A 16,174-nucleotide genomic window follows, 5' to 3' on the forward strand; every position below is an offset into this window, starting at 1 on the left:
GATTGCTCTGGGTGTGGAGTAGTCAAAACCTTGCTTCTTGGTTTTGGACTTGGGTGTGGTGGCTCCACCTTGCGGGTGGTGCAAATCCACTGAGCGCTTCGGCGGCTCTACAGGCTTCCGCGGCTCAGCATCATCACTTAGCAAGACGGACCCCCCCACACACTTATTATATGCCACTATTATACACTGTCACCTTAGTTCTCTGCGGATCAAGTGGGTATGAGGTATAACCTGCCGGATTCTCTGGGGAGCTGGCCGGACCTGTGTGTGCCAGGGTGCAGGAGCTGGAGCTCCTACAGGCTTTTGACCAGTGACCAGTTCCCGCCAACGACACCTTCGTTGCTTACATCTCCTTTATTTAAAATTAAAAAAAAATTTTTTTTTTTGTTGGGGGGGTTACATCCGGCGATGCTCAGGGTCGATGTTCAGAAATTACTCCTGGCGGTGCTCGTGTGGGGGTGGGGGGAGGATGCCGGCGATCGAACCCGGTTCGGTTGCGTGCAAGGCACACTCCCCCCCGCCCTGGCCCTTGCCCCGCAAATTCCAGAGGATCCACCCCCACTCCCACTCCTATCCCCGTCCCCCATCCCCACCGCTCTTCCCCATCCAGAGCCTCCTGGTGGCTCCCAGCAAGAGCTCGGAGGTGGGGCGTGACGCTGCAGGCGGGAGCTGCACGGGCGCGGCCATCTCTGATCCTGGCACGGCGCGAGCCGAGTCTCTGCCGCCCGGACCCAAGATGGCGGCGGCGCGTGGGCGTGGCCAGTGCCGCGCAGGCCGAGCGTAGCGGCGCGATCATGGCGGCGGCGGCAGCTGCGGCGGCGGCGGAGCGCGGTGCCGAGGAGGAGGAGGAGGATGCAGAGGAGGAGGAGGAGGAAGAGGAGGTAGTGAGTGCGACTCCGCGGAGCTGCGCGGCGGGTCCGAGCCGGCTGTGTGGAAACGGGTGGTGGTGGGGACCGCCGCGGGACCTCGAGCGCGTTGGCCCGGGGAGGCGCGGCGGCCCCTGCCCGGTCGGCTCGCGGCGGGCGGTGGGGCGGGAAGCGACCCCAGAGGCCGCCGGCGCCCCCGCTCTGTGCAGGGCTTGCACTAAGGGGGCCCGATGCGTGCGTGGGGGTGTCAGTGTTCATCGCCTGCCGCTTGTCACCCCTCCTTCTTCCCAGGAGCAGTTGGTTCTGGTGGAGTTGTCCGGGATTATTGATTCGGATTTCCTCTCAAAATGTGAGAATAAATGCAAGATTCTGGTGAGTCCTTCTATTCGAAGGTGGGCGCAGAATGGCATGGGAGGAATTGAATGGGGTGGGGGGCTTGAAAGGGTGGGTGCCTCTCCCCAAGAGGCTGACGGTTTTTTTCTACGTTAACAAAGCAGTAACACCAAGACTGCGTTGGTGGGGGGAGGGTGGGAAGGGGGGAGCGGGGGAGCGACGACTCTGGGAGCAGGTGGGAGGATGCATCTTCCCAAACGGGGAAGATTTGGAAGAGGTAGTCCGTCTTTTGTCTTGTTTTTTCTTTTCGGGGCTGGGGGGGCTGCTACATCTGGCGATGTCCTGGGTTCACTCCTGGCTCTGCGCGCAGGCATCACTCCTGGCGGTGCTAAGGGGGACCACATGGAATGCTGCGTTGGCTGCATGCAGGGCAAGTGCCTTACCAACTATGCTTATCGTTCCAGCCCCTTCTTTTCTTCACATCGGGCAGTGCTCACGGCTCACTCCTGGTTCTGTGCTCAGGGATCACTCCCGGTGGGCTCTGGGGACCCACATAGGGTGCTGGGGAGTCCAAGCTGGGTCAGCCACAAGCGCCCTACTGGCCTCAGAGGTGGTATTTTCTTAATTTTGTCGAGAGCGATTATGATGGATTTTGAAAAACTGGATAAAGTAAGGGGAGAAGAAATGCAAAGAGAAGGGAGAGCAATCCTAGATCCCTCCAGGGGAAATTGCAAGAAGGGAGGGAGGCTGACGTTCACGGCTCACAGACTTTACATTCCCTGTATCCACAGCACTCCCCATCCTGGAGCTGTGGTATCATGAGTTTTATCACTTTAAAATCTTGCCCTTGGGGGCTGGAGTGAGAGTACAGCGGGTAGGGCGTTCACCTTGCACATTTGCCTTGCATGTTTGCCTTGCACGCAGCCTACCCGGGTTCCATACCCTGCATCCCATATGGTCCCCTGAGTATCACCAGGAGTAATTCCTGAGTGCATAACCAGGAGCAACCCCTGTGCATCGCCGGATGTGACCCAAATAGCCAAAAATAAACAGATAAATAAAAATAAAATCTTGACCTTGTGGGCTTGAGGGATAGTACAGTGAGTATAGCATTTGCTTTGCTCTTGGTCAACCTGGGTTCAATTCCTAGCACCCCAAATGGTCCCCTGAAGCCCCACCAGCAGTCATCCCTGAGTAAAGAGCCAGGAGTAAGCCAAAAGCATATCTGCCTGTACCCCCCAAACAAAACAAAGCAAATTTAAATCTGGCTAAGACAAAACTTTCTAAGAGGGTGTTGGTTGAAACAGATCTTACTAGCCTGCAGATTATAGGTGCTGCCATCAAAGGGGTTTAAACATATGATAGTAAGTGAGGAAAATGTGTTTGGGTCTCCTGTTTTCCACAGCTGTCTCTTTGGAAGCTCTTTGGAAGCAAGGTGTCACTGAGAAGGCTCTTAGCTCTGTGTGTGTGTGTGTGTGTGTGTGTGTCTTTGGAAGCTCTTTGGAAGCAAGGTTTCATGGAGAAGGCTCTTAGCTCTGTGTGTGTGTGTCTGTTGTACTTTACCGTGTGTGTGTGTGTGTGTGTGTGTGTGTGTGTGTGTGTGTGTGATGTGCTGTGCTTTACCAACTGAGCCCCATTCCCTCTAATGATTATTTTGTTTTAGGGAATTGACACTGAGAGACCCATTCTGCAAGTGGACAGCTATGTCTTTGCTGGAGAGTATGAAGGTAAGATGGATGTCAGGTAGACAAATTTTTTTTTTGTGGGGGGGGGGGAGTCGTACCTGGTGATGCTCAGGGGTTACTCTTGGTGGTGCTCAGGGACCATATGGGATACCAGGAATCGAACCCAGTTCGGGCATGTGTAAGAGAAGTGCCCTACCTGCTGTACCACTTCTTTAGTTCTGAAAGTAGTGCTTGTATTTGGGTCACACCCGGCAGTGCTGGAAGACTACTCCTGGCTCTGTGTTCAGGAGCTGCACCTGCTGCTTGGGGACCATTTGGTGCCAGCGCCAGGTCTCCTGCATGCAGAGCATGCTGTCAGCCTGCGAGCTAGCTCCGGGGCCCCAAACCAGTTTTAAAAATATGCGTTTCAGGAAACTGGGGAGATAGTATAGTGGGTAAAATGTTTGCCTTGCACGTGGCTGATCTGGGTTCAATTCCTGGTACCACGTACAATCACATAAGTACTATCAGGTGTGATTCCTGAGCTCAGAGTCAGGAGTAAGACCTGCATGCCATGGAGTGTTGCCTGAAAAAAAGAAGTATATTTTTAAAAATAAAAATAAATAAAAATAAATAACATAACCAGGAGGTTGACTCCATGGCTTCGAGGCTGGCCTCACGTTCCGGGGAAAGGTCAACTCAGAGAAGCGATCACCAACTACATTGCAGTCGAAGGCCATGTGGGGGAAGGGAGTTGCGGGCTGAATGAGGGCTAGAGACTGAGCACAGCGGCCACTCAACACCTTTGTTGCAAACCACAACAGCTAATTAGAGAGAGAAAGCAGAAGGGAATGCCTAGCCACAGTGGCAGGGTGGGGTGGGGGGGAGATGGGATTGGGGAGGGTGGGAGGGACACTGGGTTTACGGGTGGTGGAGAATGGGCACTGGTGAAGGGATGGGTTCCCAAACTTTGTATGAGGGAAGTGTGAGCACAGAAGTGTATAAATCTGTAACTGTACCCTCACGGTGATTCTCTAATTAAAAATAAATAAATTAAAAAAAAAAAAATAAATAACATAAAATGTTTTGAATAAATGTTTTAAATGTCTTAAATGATATTAAAATAGAAAAAATATAATTTAAAAATCACTGTATCACTGTCATCCTGTTGATCATTGATTTGCTTGAGCGGGCACCAGTAATGTCTCCATTTGTCCTAGCCCTGGGATTTTAGCAGCCTCTCTTTACGCATTCTTCCCAGTGGTGCCGCATTCTAGGCTCTTTCAGGATAAGGGGAATGAGACCCATCATTGTTACTGTATTTGGCATAAAAATAAAGTACAAAAATATATTTTATGTATTTATATGTGAAATTACACAGTAGTAGTCCCTGAGCATGCCCGAGTGCTGCCCAGCTTTTCAGAACTGGTGAAATAATACTTGAGTTAAGATGCTTGTCTGGCAGTACTTTGATCCCTGGCACTGTTTGATCCTCTGAGCACTGCCAGGAATGTCTCCCAAGCACAGAGCCAGGAATAATCCTAGTATCACCAGTTAAGGGATCAACCTCCCCACCCCCTAAATTATGCTTTTCAGAGAAAATTGCTCTAAGTTGCTTTTTTTTTTTTTTAACTTCAAATTTTCCTGCAGATGCTCTTGGGACCTGCGTTATATTTGAAGAGGATGTTGAACATGGTAAGTAATTGCTATGATAAATCAACTTTTTTTTTTTCTTGGGGTGGTTTCAGGAATCAAACCCAAAGTTTGTGTGCTCACATACACAGAGCAGGTGCTCTACTACTGAACCACACTCCCAGCCCTAAGGCAACTTTTTAAAAAACATACTTTATAATCATTTTAAACTCACTTTAGTACAGTTAACATTGAAATTAAACACCTTGGACTGAAGAGATAGGACAGGAGATAAGATGCTTACCTTGTCTATGGCTGACCCTGGTTGGAATTCTCTACACCACATATGGTCAGGCCCCTGGTCATACCTAGGGGTCACTGCTGAACACAGAGCCAGGAATAGTTTCTGAGCTTGTCCAGTGCGGCTCAAAAAACAAAACAGAAAATCAGACATATCATGTACTTACCTGTCTAGGATTGGTGTCATATTCCACCATTTTTGGCAGCTAGCTAAGAATCATTTCATGTATTTGGGCTGGGTAGAGTGCCCGTGTTCTCTGTGTGTTCTCTGTGTGTTCTCTGTGTGTGAACACACAGAGAACACACACTGGCTCTGCAAAGTCCCTTGAGTACCATGCTGGAAGTAGCTCCTGGGCACTGCCTGGTGTAACCCAGGAATAAAGCCAGAAAGAAAGAAAATGAAACAATCCAGTTACATTTGAAGTCCTTTGTTCCCTTTCCTCAAATTTATTCCCTTTTGTAGGAGAGACAGTTTGAGGTAAGATGCTTGTGTTGCACCCCAGTTTGGTCCTCAACTCTGTGTATGGTCCCCAAAGCACTGCCAGGAGTAAGTCCTGAGCACAGCTAGATGTGGCCCAAACAGCCCCCCTTCACAATCCTCCAAAAACAACTTAATAAATGTATTCCCAGGAATTCTTTCTACCTTTGGGGGTAATAACTCTCTTAAATTTAGCGATTTTCTTTCCTGTACCTGATTTTATATTACATGCTTGTGCATATCCACAAACAGCATTTTGGGTAGATTTTCAATTTTTGTTTGCTTTTTTGGGCCATACCAGGTGGTGCTCAGAACTTGTTCCTGTTTCTGTGCTCAGAGATAACTCTTGGTGGGGCATGGGGGAACATGTGTAGCACTGGGCATCAAACCCAGGTCATTGCATGCAAGGCAAATGCCCTACACTTTGTATTTTCTCTCTGGTCCCATTTTCAAGTTAGATACAAATTATAACAAACACTTTTATTATATTAAAATACTGTCACTGTCACTGTCATCCCGTTGCTCATCGGTTTGTTCGAGCGAGCACTAGTAACATCTCTCATTGAGAGACTTATTGTTAACTGTTTTTGGCATATCCAATATACCCTGCTGCACGGGCTTGATACTCTCAGTAGCTTGCCAGGCTCTCCGAGAGGGGCGGAGGAGTCGAACTCGGGTCGGCAGCGTGAAAGGTGAACGCCCAACCACTGTGCTCAGGGATCATTCCTGACGGTGCTCAGGGGATCATATGGGGTGCTGGTGATCAAGCCCAGGTTAATTGTGTGCAAGACAAGCATCCTATCCTCTTGCTGTACTTAATATACTTTTTGACAGGAAGTATTTATTCAACACATTAAATGGAATTATTGAAACTTAATATTTTGTGGTGTTCAGCAATATAATAGTTAATTCCATTTTATTTATATTTTAGTGGATGCAGAAGGCTGTAATAAAACAGTACTAAAATACAAATGCCACACAACGAAGAAGCTCAGCATGACAAGAACTCTTCTGACAGAAAAGAAGGAAGGCGAAGAAAACATAGGTAAGTTTATAATTCACTGAAAATAAATAATTTAGTATTGGTTTTGCCAGTAACGTTGCTTCCAGGACATTTCTTATATTCTGAAAGAAAAACTATGTAATGTTAAATATAATCATTGTCACTGTCATCCCATTGCTCATCGATTTGCTCGAGCGGGCACTAGTAACGTCTCCATTGCAAGACTTGTTACTGTTTTTGGCATATCGAATATGCCATGGGTAGCTTGCCAGGCTCTGCCGTGTGGGCGAGATACTCTCAGTAGCTTGCCGTGCTCTCCGAGAGGGACGGAGGATCGAATCTGGGTCTTCCGTGTGCTGTAAGGTGAACGCCCTACCCGCTGCGTTATTGCTCCAGCCTGTTAAATATAATGAAATTGAAAATGCTCTATGATGATAAAATACAATTAAAAATCAGCTCAACTCTTAGTAAGCAAAGGTCATTAAGGACATAGTCGAAATCTCTTATTTGATTTACATTGAAACCATTTGTGAGTAGTTGTTAAGGAAATTTGGTATGATTTCCACCTCCTAGAGATTCAGTCAGCACTTTTTCTTTTCTGTTTCTCGACCACACCCAGCTGTGTTCAGGCTTACTTCTTGCACTGAACTCAGGGATAACTCTTGGTGGTGCTTTGGGTAATGAACTGGAATAAAACTCATGCAAAGCAAGCATCTGAACCCCTATCTCTTCAATTCCCACTTATTATTATTATTATTTTTTAAGTAAAAACTTGAAATATTAGGGGCTTGAGTGATAGTACAGTAGGTTAGGCCCAAGTCCCTTCAGGAATAATCCCTGAGCATGGAGTCAGAAATAAGCCCTGAGCACTGTTCGGTGTATCACAAAACCCAAACAAACCTGAAATGAGAGTGGATCTGGAATGTCAAGGTGTATAGTTTCAGGCGGTCTTTGGACACTTTTAGCAACTGATGCATAGAAGTTGTCTCATAACTAAAACTATGTGTGAGAGGTGAGGAAAGGACCTAGGACCACAGTTGTTAGTTCTCAGTCTCTCTCTTTTTTTTTTCTTTAATCTCTTTCTAGGAATGAGGGATACTAGTGCTATACTTAGTGTTTCTGGCAGTGCTGGGACATTTAGTGTAGGGATCAGACTCGGGAGCTTTATCTTACTAAGCATGTGCTCTCCCATATGAGCCATAGCGCTGTCCCTGCCCCACAGTCACATTTGGGTTTTTTGGTGGTTATTTGGGTATGTGGGGTGGTCCTCCAACAGTGCTGGGAGGACCATGTGGTGCTGGTCCACTCTGTCTAAACCCAGGGTTCTTGCATGAAGAGCATGCTTTTTTTTTTAGGCCTTTGAGCCGTCTCTTATCTCCTTGGCCTTCAATACAGTTCTTTCGGGGGGGGGGGGGCGGGGGCTGGCCCGGGTATGCTTTGGTTACACCCAGAGGTGTTCAGGAGCTAGTTATGGCCCTGTGCTAAAGGGAGTATCTGGTGCCAGGGATGAATTAGTGTTGACCTCATGAGAGGTAGGCATTCAACCCCTGAACTATCTCTCTGACCCTGAACCTATGCTTAATATGTTAAGGGTCAGAGGCACATGTTTATAAAGATGAACCCATAATAGGCACATGTTTATAAAGATAAACATAAATAATAATTTATGGTCTTAAAAACTCATTGCTCAAAAATAAGATTGAAATTCTAGTAAATATGACACTAGGGTTGAATATTCATGGCTTTGTAAGTTTATTGTATTTTAATGAATAAAAATATTTATTTATTTATTGTTTCGGGGGTCACACCTGGCTGTGCTCAGGGCTTACTCCTGGCTTTGCACTCAGAATCACTCTTGAAGGGCTCAGAGAACTGTATGGGGTGCTGGAGATCAAACCCTAGTCAGCTATGTGCAAGACAAATGCCTTAACCAACTGTTCTATTTCTCCAGTTCCTTGCTATCATTTAAATTTTTCCCAATGTGGGTGATACCACCACTTTGTGGGCACTAGGAACAATGGGCCAGGTATTTGGGATTGGGGATGGGAGGGCTAGGGGCCCCATTTTCTGTTTATTTAAAAAGTGTAGATGTGGACCAGAACGAGCCTATAGGGCTAAGTACCTGCTTTTCATGGAGGAGGTCAGCAAAGCATGGTCCCTCCGGCACTTCTTGGCATAGCCCCCAGACAAACAAAAAAACCAAAGTCACTGAAAAACCTTTCTCACGGTTTCTTTTTGGTTTATCCTCCCCACTAGGTGGCGTGGAATGGCTGCAAATCAAGGACAATCATTTCTCCTATAGACCCAACATGATTTGTAGTTTTCTGCATGAAAATGAAGATGAAGAAGTTGTAACTCCAGTTTCAGATAAACCTTTGGAGTTGGAAGAGACCCAAGTGAAAGATGATTCAAACCCGGATTATGAGCAGGGGAAACCACAGGACTTGGAAATAGAGGATTCTGGTCCTCTTACTGCTCTCTCGTGTGAGACGGACGGTTCTGTTTTTATGGGAACCCAAGATACGGCCTTAGAAATCACCCCAAGATGAAATACTCTTTACAATACTCATGAACTTTATTTAGAGTTTTTATGTAGAAGAATTAATTGTAGCTTTCTCTTAATTACTTACTCTTTTTGTTAGCTATACTCACATTTTTACTTACGGCACAACTTAATATACCAGAATCGTTAAGGACTTGATACAAGATGTTAAAAATATGTTTTTTGCATGTTTTGCTTCCAGAAGCCCTGAGTCCTTTAATCACTGAGGTGAGTGTATGTTTTCTATTGCAACTGTCATGTGACCACAAGCATAATGACTTAAACTATACAGGTGTCAGACCTTGAGGAATAGGGCAGTGATGTCAAGCACCTGTTTTGTCACTGTATGTTCATGACTTTAAATCCCTGGCATCCCACACATGCTAAGCATGGTCCAGGCAGCTCTGCTAATGAGGAACAACTATCCCCTGTATCTCAAGTGATTTTTGGCTGCGCCACGAGCAAGGTGTGTGAGCCCCACAAAAAGGGGTGCAACCCTGGTAAAGACGAGAACTAAGTGCTAGAACCAAGTCCAGGAAGTGACCTGTGGTGAGCATGTGTGAGCACCACAGCCATAACTGCCTGGACTCCAGGCAAGGCCCTGGAAGCAAGCAGGGAAGCCCTGCAGCTAAAGGTGTGCAGAGCTCGGGGAGCACCACTGCCACGTCAGCGTGCAGGTAGCGCGCCTCTCCACTCATCATCTCTACGAGGAAGGGGAATGGGAGGGAATGAAAATAAATGAATTTAAGCAAATAAATATTGCAGGTTACTGTCGTAGGTAGGTCAGTCCTTTATCGTGTCTCATCTGACCTGCAGTTCAGGTGTAGCAGGACGTTGTTCTTTTCTGGAATATGGGGGAACTGGTAAAACCGAGGGTCTCCATTTCCTTGTTCATTGAGTTGTTGGCAGAATTAAAATTCTCTTACTCAAAGTGGTGATCAAAGTCCCATTTACTTGCTGTGGCTGAGGGTGTTTTTCTGCTTCTACGTTCCTGTCTTCCTTGCTTTATGATCCCCTTCTGAGCCAGGAAAGGTCACGTCCCTCTTTCTCTGGTGCCGGGTTTTTTTTTTTTTTTTTTTTTTTTTATCATTCTCGTTCTGTTTCTTTTGCTTTCACTTTTAAATTTCCTTTTTATTACCATGGCTCCACCTGGATAATCTCCCAATTTTAAGGGAAATGGAAAGACATTCCTGCTCATGGATTGGAAGAATCAACATGTTAAAATGAAGTCCTATCCAAAGTACTATACAGATTAAATGCAACACCCATTAAAATTCCAGTGACTTTTTTTTTTCAAAAACAGAACAAATGCTACTAAAATTTGTATGGAATTGTAAGACTCCACGATTAGCCTAAGTACTCCTAAGGGGGGAAAAATAGAGATGGGAGGTATCATTTCCCAACTTTGAACTATACTACCAAGCTATGATAATAACCTCCCAATTTTAAGGTTTATAACCTTAACTAGTGACAGTTTTTGGTATTTTTTTCTTTTGGGGTCTTACCTGGTGGTGCTTGGGTCCCATCAGCAAGTACTGGGGACCATGTGGTGCTAGGAATCAAACCCAGGGCCTCCCACCTGAGCCATATAATCCCTGGTAAACTGTGTGTGTGTTTTAGGGGGCTGCTCCTGCTGGTGGTCGGGAACCCTGCGGTGCTAGGGATTGAGCCCAGGCCTCTGGCATGCAGACCACACACTCATTGAGCTCTCTCTCCAGCTCCTAAATTGTAAGTTGTGGAGGTGTGTGGGACCACAACCTGGTGGTGCTCATGGGCTACTCTACTCCTGGCTGTGTGCTCAGGGGTCCAAATGTAGTGCCATCATAGTGGTGTCGACTCCATGTAAGGCAAATGCATTAGTCTCTGTACTACCTTTCCAGCCTGTTTTTTTTAAAAATAAATTAATCACAAGCATACCATATTACAGTTTACACGAACTTACCAATATTAGTTTCTGGCTAGCATTTGCATACAGTTTAACCTTGCAATAAAGTTCAAACATACCTCATACTAATTGTATCTCATAGCTGTTGAAGATAGAACTACAATTAGCAAATTAATGTTCTAGATCTTTGCTTCTTAAGCTGGGTGTGGAGACCTCCACATGGGATTGCTTAATATGTGGTGGTTGCTAAAACTTTGAAAAAAAGAGGAAAAGGTTTCTGAATGTGCAACAAAATACAAAAACAAATGTTTAATGAATTGAAAGTATCTCTTGTAATGCTCACGTGTTGAATTTCTCAGATGAAGAGCAGTTTTGAATGGAAAATTTAAGTCCTATTTTAGATGAAATTTTTTCCTGATATGTTTTGTAATATTTTACTATTTAATTGGAAAATACTTTACCTTGATTAAAAGCATTTCCAGCCAAAACTTTGTATACCATTCTAGTTTTTGGGGGGAGGAGGGACAGAAGGATTTGGGTCACACTAACATTATCTGGACCTTGCAGAAAGGTGCTCAGGGGTCATTCCTGCAGCACTTCGGAGGCCTTGCAGTGCCAGGGATTAAACAAGACTGCCTTCAGACAAAACATTCAGCCTATTTTTAGCTAAATCACTTCAGGACCCATTTCATTTTGTTTGGTTTTGGGGGCCACACCTGTGGTGTTCAGAGACCAGGCTTGAGGGATCAGGAATTAGGGTGCTTGCCTTGCATGGGGCTCGCGCTGGTTGGATCCCCAGCACCACCCCATTATGATTCTCTGTACCCAGGAATCCCTCCTGGTGGGGTTGAGGGACCATATGGGATGCTGAGAATTGATCTCAGGTTGGTCACATGGAGACAAAGCACCCTATTCACTGTACTATGACTCCAGTACCCATTTCAGTTTTTTTTTTTTTTTTGCTTTTTGGGTCACACCTGGCTCTGCACAGGGGTTACTCCTGGCTCTGCATTCAGGAATTATCCCTGGCGGTGCTCAGGGGACCATATGGGATGCTGGGAATCGAACCCGGGTCGGCCACGTGCAAGGCAAACGCCCTACCCTCTGTGCTGTCGCTCCAGCCCCCATTTCAGTGATTCATGAGTGCAGAACCAGGAGTAAGCCCTGAGCACCACTGAATGTGCCCCATGCCCCCCCCACTGTAGCACTCTTGTCCCATTGTTCATTGATTTGCTCAAGCGGGTACCAGTAACATCTTCATTGTGAGACTTGTTACGGTTTTTGGCATATCGAATACGCCACAGGTAGCTTGCCAGGCTCTGCCATGCGGGTGAGATACTCTCGGTAGCTTACCCGGCTCTCCGAGAGGGACGGAGGAATTGAACCTGGGTTGGTCACATGCAAGGCAAATGTCCTACCTGCTGTGCTAGCACTCCAGCCCCAAGACAGCTCTTTCTATTCTGTTTTGGGGCCACATCCATCTGTGCTTAGGGCTTACTCCTGGCTCTGGGGTCCAGGGATCACTCCTGTCAGGGCTCAGGAACCATATGGGATGCCAGATATCAAACCTGGATCAGCCCAAGCTAGGCAAAAGAGAACACAGGCAGTAAGGAAACAGACAAGCAAGCAAAATGCATGTTCAAAGGAGAACATGGGCTTGAAGAGCACACCAATACCCATCATTTTAAAATAACATCACAAATGTGATAAAACAATATAGTATACTGTGTCATGTTGGAATCTCAAACATGAACACAGAAGGAATGTGATGTGTGAACTCATTATATGCCTGGGCAAATCCATGGGCAGACATAGATGATGATTCCAAGGGGTGTGAAGAGGGGAAAAATAGGAGTTGGGATGACTGCTGGGTTAGGTAGGGGCTGTTATCTTTTGAAGTGATACAACATTTTCTGAAATTATGTCTGTGAATTAGTGATGTCTTTATGAATTCACTTAGCTGTGAATATACTGAAAAATATCTGGGGGTCAGAGCAGCAGATGGGACAGCAGGTAGGAATCCCATCTGGTCCCCTGAGCCCAAGTGCAGTCAGGAATAATCCCTCAATACCACCAGGTGTGGCCCCAAAACCAAAAAAAGAAAAACACATGAACAGTGCACTTTACAAGAGTAAATTTTATGTTAAGTATATAGCAGTTTTAAAATTGGGGTGGGCAGGGAGAGAGAGAGACAGAGACACAGAGAGAGATAGTGCCTGCCATAGAGGCTGGGACGTGGGGATGGGAGGAAAACTGGGGGCATTGGTGGTGGGAAATGTACACAGGTGTGAAGGGACAGTTTTGGAACTTTATATAACTGAAACGCAATCATGAACCACTTCGTAACTGTGTAATTTCACTGTGATTCAACTCTGAAAAATAAATAATTTTTAAAGATGGGGAAATACTATGACCAGTCGTATTATTTTCTCCGCAGCTTTTGGGTGCCAGGCATTGGCATTTGTAAATTCTTCGTTGATCTCCCACAGTTCGGGCACATCCCAATTTAGGGTAGATCTCACAAGTTAAAAGAAAAAAATCAAGTGACTATGCCATCAAGATTCCTAGCATCCTGGGGGACCCCTCAGCAGAGCACTAAGACTTCGGGAATACAAGCAGGCTTGTACATCAGCCTGCTTTGAGGTGAAGCTTCTCCTTTCGTTTTACTCCGCTCTGCTGCGTGGGCCGAGATCCCGTAACCAAGGAAACGGCGCGGTCCCACCCAAGATGGCCGCTAAACGCCTCTAAGCGGCGGCCGCTCGACCTTGCCCGGAAGTGACGTCGAGAGCTAGTTCCGGTTCCGCGTGTCCGGGCGCCGGGGGTGGGTACCGGAGTCGCCGGCGGTGCACGTGCGCTTCCCGGGTTCGTGTTGGGCACTCTAACCATGGACGCGTTGGACCGGGTCGTGTAAGTCCGCTCGTCGCTACCCTGTCGCTGTCCTGCGGAGCTTGGAGGCGAGGAGGGACGGCGCCTCTGCTTTCCGCTGCTGGTTGTCACTTCTGCACTCACCCTTTCCCTGCCGGGGCCCGGCCGGTGGGGGTGGGGTAGGGGTGGGGGGGGGCGCTATAGGTCCCCGAACCCGTGTGCGCTTTGATCTTTAACCCAGTAGAAACGTCCCGGCCTCCCCAGACTCGTCTTGAAAAGATGGAGTGAGGGTTTGGATGCCCTGATCTCGGCATCGCGGCCAGTCCAGTTGCCCTCCCCCACCCCCGTCTCCTCTCTTCGCCTTCATTCATCGCGCCTGGTTGTGCCCGACTGTTGTATGAGTGAGAAAGTCTTGATTACAGCAAGTACAAATACTCATTAGCTTTTTTTTTCTTTTGTGATTTTTTTTTTGGGGGGGGGGCGGGCAGGAGAGTGGGCACATCCCAGAGATGCTCAGGGGTTACTCCTGGCTCTGCACTCAGGAATTACTCCTGGCAGGGCTCAGGGAACCGTATGGGATGCCCGGGATCAAGCCTGGGTTGACTGCATGCAAGGCAAGCACCCTACCTGTTGTGCCATCTCTCAGCCCTCTAGAGGAGAATTTTCTAAGTGTTTTGCTTTTCAAAGCCTTGTCTGGTGGACTCGGAAAGAGGAGGAGGCTAGTTATTCAAAACAAGGAGGAACTTTAGGTAGACAGCTGGGAACTTTTTGGAAAAGTGGGATGTTTGCTGCAAGTGGAAACGGCCCAAGATCCTTCTCTGAACAGAAATATATATGAACAGATGCTTATGTGCTCCATCATAAAATCAGAATGAGGGATTTGCCGTGTGGTGTGATTGGTATAAGGCTACATCTGTAGTCCTCTTCCAGCATCTTGACTTAGAAACTGTGATCTTGGGAGAAACAAAAAGACCTGTTTGGTCTCAGTTGGCTCCACTGTATAGATAACTTTATTTCTTGGGGTGTGGACCCCCATCCTGGTGGTTGGTGGGTTGGGTCAGCCTTGTGTGCTGTAACTTTGCTATCATTCTTCTTCCCGGTGTCTGTATAAAATAACAAAATTGTGCCTGCCTCATAGGGTCTTGTGAAGATTAAGCCTAGATAGTGTCAACCCGTATTCACCTTTGGGGACAGTGAAGTTTGGTTTTGTCAAGAGTGATGTGTGGAGAGGGATTGCGTGTGCTTTCCTGACAGGCTCTGTAGACCTCCACCTGGGGAAAGAGAAGCTGTGATTAGCCTCCTTGTGCTTAGCAAATGCCCTCGGGTCTGTCAGTAGTGGGTGTGCACTTGTCTGTGTTAGGGGACTGCTTGTTTTAGGGTCCAGGTCGATTTGGGACCACACCTGTGCTCAAGGAGTACTCAGGCCATTGCTCATGCTTTGCCTCCTGTGATGCTGAGGAGACAGTGTGGTCCTGGGAGTTGCCCTCCGGTCTTCCACAAGCCGTGTATGTTCAGCCCTTTGTGCTATCTCCCTGGCCTCATCTGAGCTCTTAAAAGAAAATATTGTTTGCCCCTTGGGGCGGATTTGGGGGGCACTGTCTGTGCTCAGGACTTACTCCTGCCTCTACTAGAGATAGCTTCTGGTAGGCTCAGGGAATCATGTGGGGTGCCAGGAATTGAACCTAGCCGTGTGCAAGACAAGCACCTTTCCTGCTGTGCTGTCTCTCTAGCCCAGTCTCAGCTCTTTTTATTTCATTTGAAGCTTTGTTTTTTGGTGGTGTTCAGGAGCTCCTCCTGGTTCTCTGTTTGCCTGTGGATTGAATCATGCCAGGGGCTGTCCCACTTTATGATTTTATTTTTTTAAAGTAAAATAATGTTGTTTAGGAAAATGCAAGGGAGGGGGGGGGAAGAGAGAGAGAGAGAGAGAGAGAGAGAGAGAGAGAGAGAGAGAGAGAGAGAGAGAGATCACATTGCAGGTTGTGAGGCAGCCAGGAAGAAATGTGTCCCCCTTTTTGCCTTGGTTTTTGGGCCACACCCACCTCAGGGAACCATAACCATATCGAACCTTTGTTGATCACGAGCACTCTGTCTGCTGCCCACACTCTCTGACCCCTCTTAAGAATCTCTTTTTAGAAACTGGAAATCGAAAAATGCTAGGAATATAAAATGAAAGGCTTGAAACTCAAAAGCTAATAGAAATTAATACACTTGATGGCAATAGCTAAATATGCATTACTAAAATATGGGATTTACCCAGAGAGGCAAAAAAGTACAATCGAAACAACATCTGCACATGTATGTTCATCGCAGCACTGTTTACAATAGCCAGAATCTGGAAAAAACCCGAATGCCCCAGAACGGATGACTGGTTGAGGAAACTTTGGTACATCTATAAATGGAATACTATGCAGCTGTTAGAAAAAAGGAGGTCAAGAATTTTGTAGTCAAGTGGATGGGCATGAAAAGTTTCATGCTGAGTGAAATGAGTCAGAAAGAGAGAGACAGACATAGAAAGATTGCACTCATCTATGGTATATAGAATAACAGAGTGGGAGACTAACACTCAAGAACTGTAGAAATAAGTACCAGGAGGTTGACTCCATGGC

At 46.7% G+C, this 16,174-nt stretch overlaps 2 protein-coding genes across 3 annotated transcripts in view; both read left to right on the forward strand.

The window, feature by feature from the left end:
* Positions 1-655: 655 nt before the first annotated feature.
* Positions 656-10,715, forward strand: GTF3C6 (general transcription factor IIIC subunit 6). 2 transcript variants are annotated; one of them, XM_055136646.1, is made up of 6 exons: positions 656-884; positions 1,158-1,238; positions 2,863-2,926; positions 4,514-4,558; positions 6,205-6,318; positions 8,533-10,715. In XM_055136646.1, the coding sequence occupies exons 1-6, from the start codon at positions 795-797 to the stop codon at positions 8,823-8,825; spliced, it is 687 nt and encodes a 228-aa protein (XP_054992621.1). In that variant the 5' UTR covers positions 656-794; the 3' UTR covers positions 8,826-10,715. The 2 variants fall into 2 exon arrangements, with proteins under 2 accessions (XP_054992621.1, XP_054992622.1); XM_055136647.1 differs by having other exon boundaries at positions 656-881.
* Positions 10,716-13,464: 2,749 nt separating this feature from the next.
* RPF2 (ribosome production factor 2 homolog) overlaps positions 13,465-16,174 on the forward strand; it is a 30,153-nt gene continuing 27,443 nt past the window's right edge. Inside the window, exon 1 of the mRNA XM_055136863.1 lies at positions 13,465-13,610. Coding sequence (XP_054992838.1) covers positions 13,588-13,610 — 23 coding nt within the window. The 5' untranslated portion in view covers positions 13,465-13,587. The remainder of the gene's footprint in view (positions 13,611-16,174) is intronic.

This window comes from Sorex araneus, chromosome 4 (assembly GCF_027595985.1).
Source record: "Sorex araneus isolate mSorAra2 chromosome 4, mSorAra2.pri, whole genome shotgun sequence".
NCBI lineage: Eukaryota > Metazoa > Chordata > Mammalia > Eulipotyphla > Soricidae > Sorex > Sorex araneus.

What these genes read in the sequence shown, in the direction of transcription:
- GTF3C6 (XM_055136646.1), top strand. Translation starts at nt 795, where the DNA reads ATGGCGGCGGCGGCAGCTGCGGCGGCGGCGGAGCGCGGTGCCGAGGAG. An exon ending in TGAAGAGGATGTTGAACATG is followed by an intron (nt 4,559 to 6,204) that starts GTAAGTAATTGC and finishes TTTATATTTTAG; the next exon opens with TGGATGCAGAAGGCTGTAAT. An exon ending in GGAAGGCGAAGAAAACATAG is followed by an intron (nt 6,319 to 8,532) that starts GTAAGTTTATAA and finishes CCTCCCCACTAG; the next exon opens with GTGGCGTGGAATGGCTGCAA.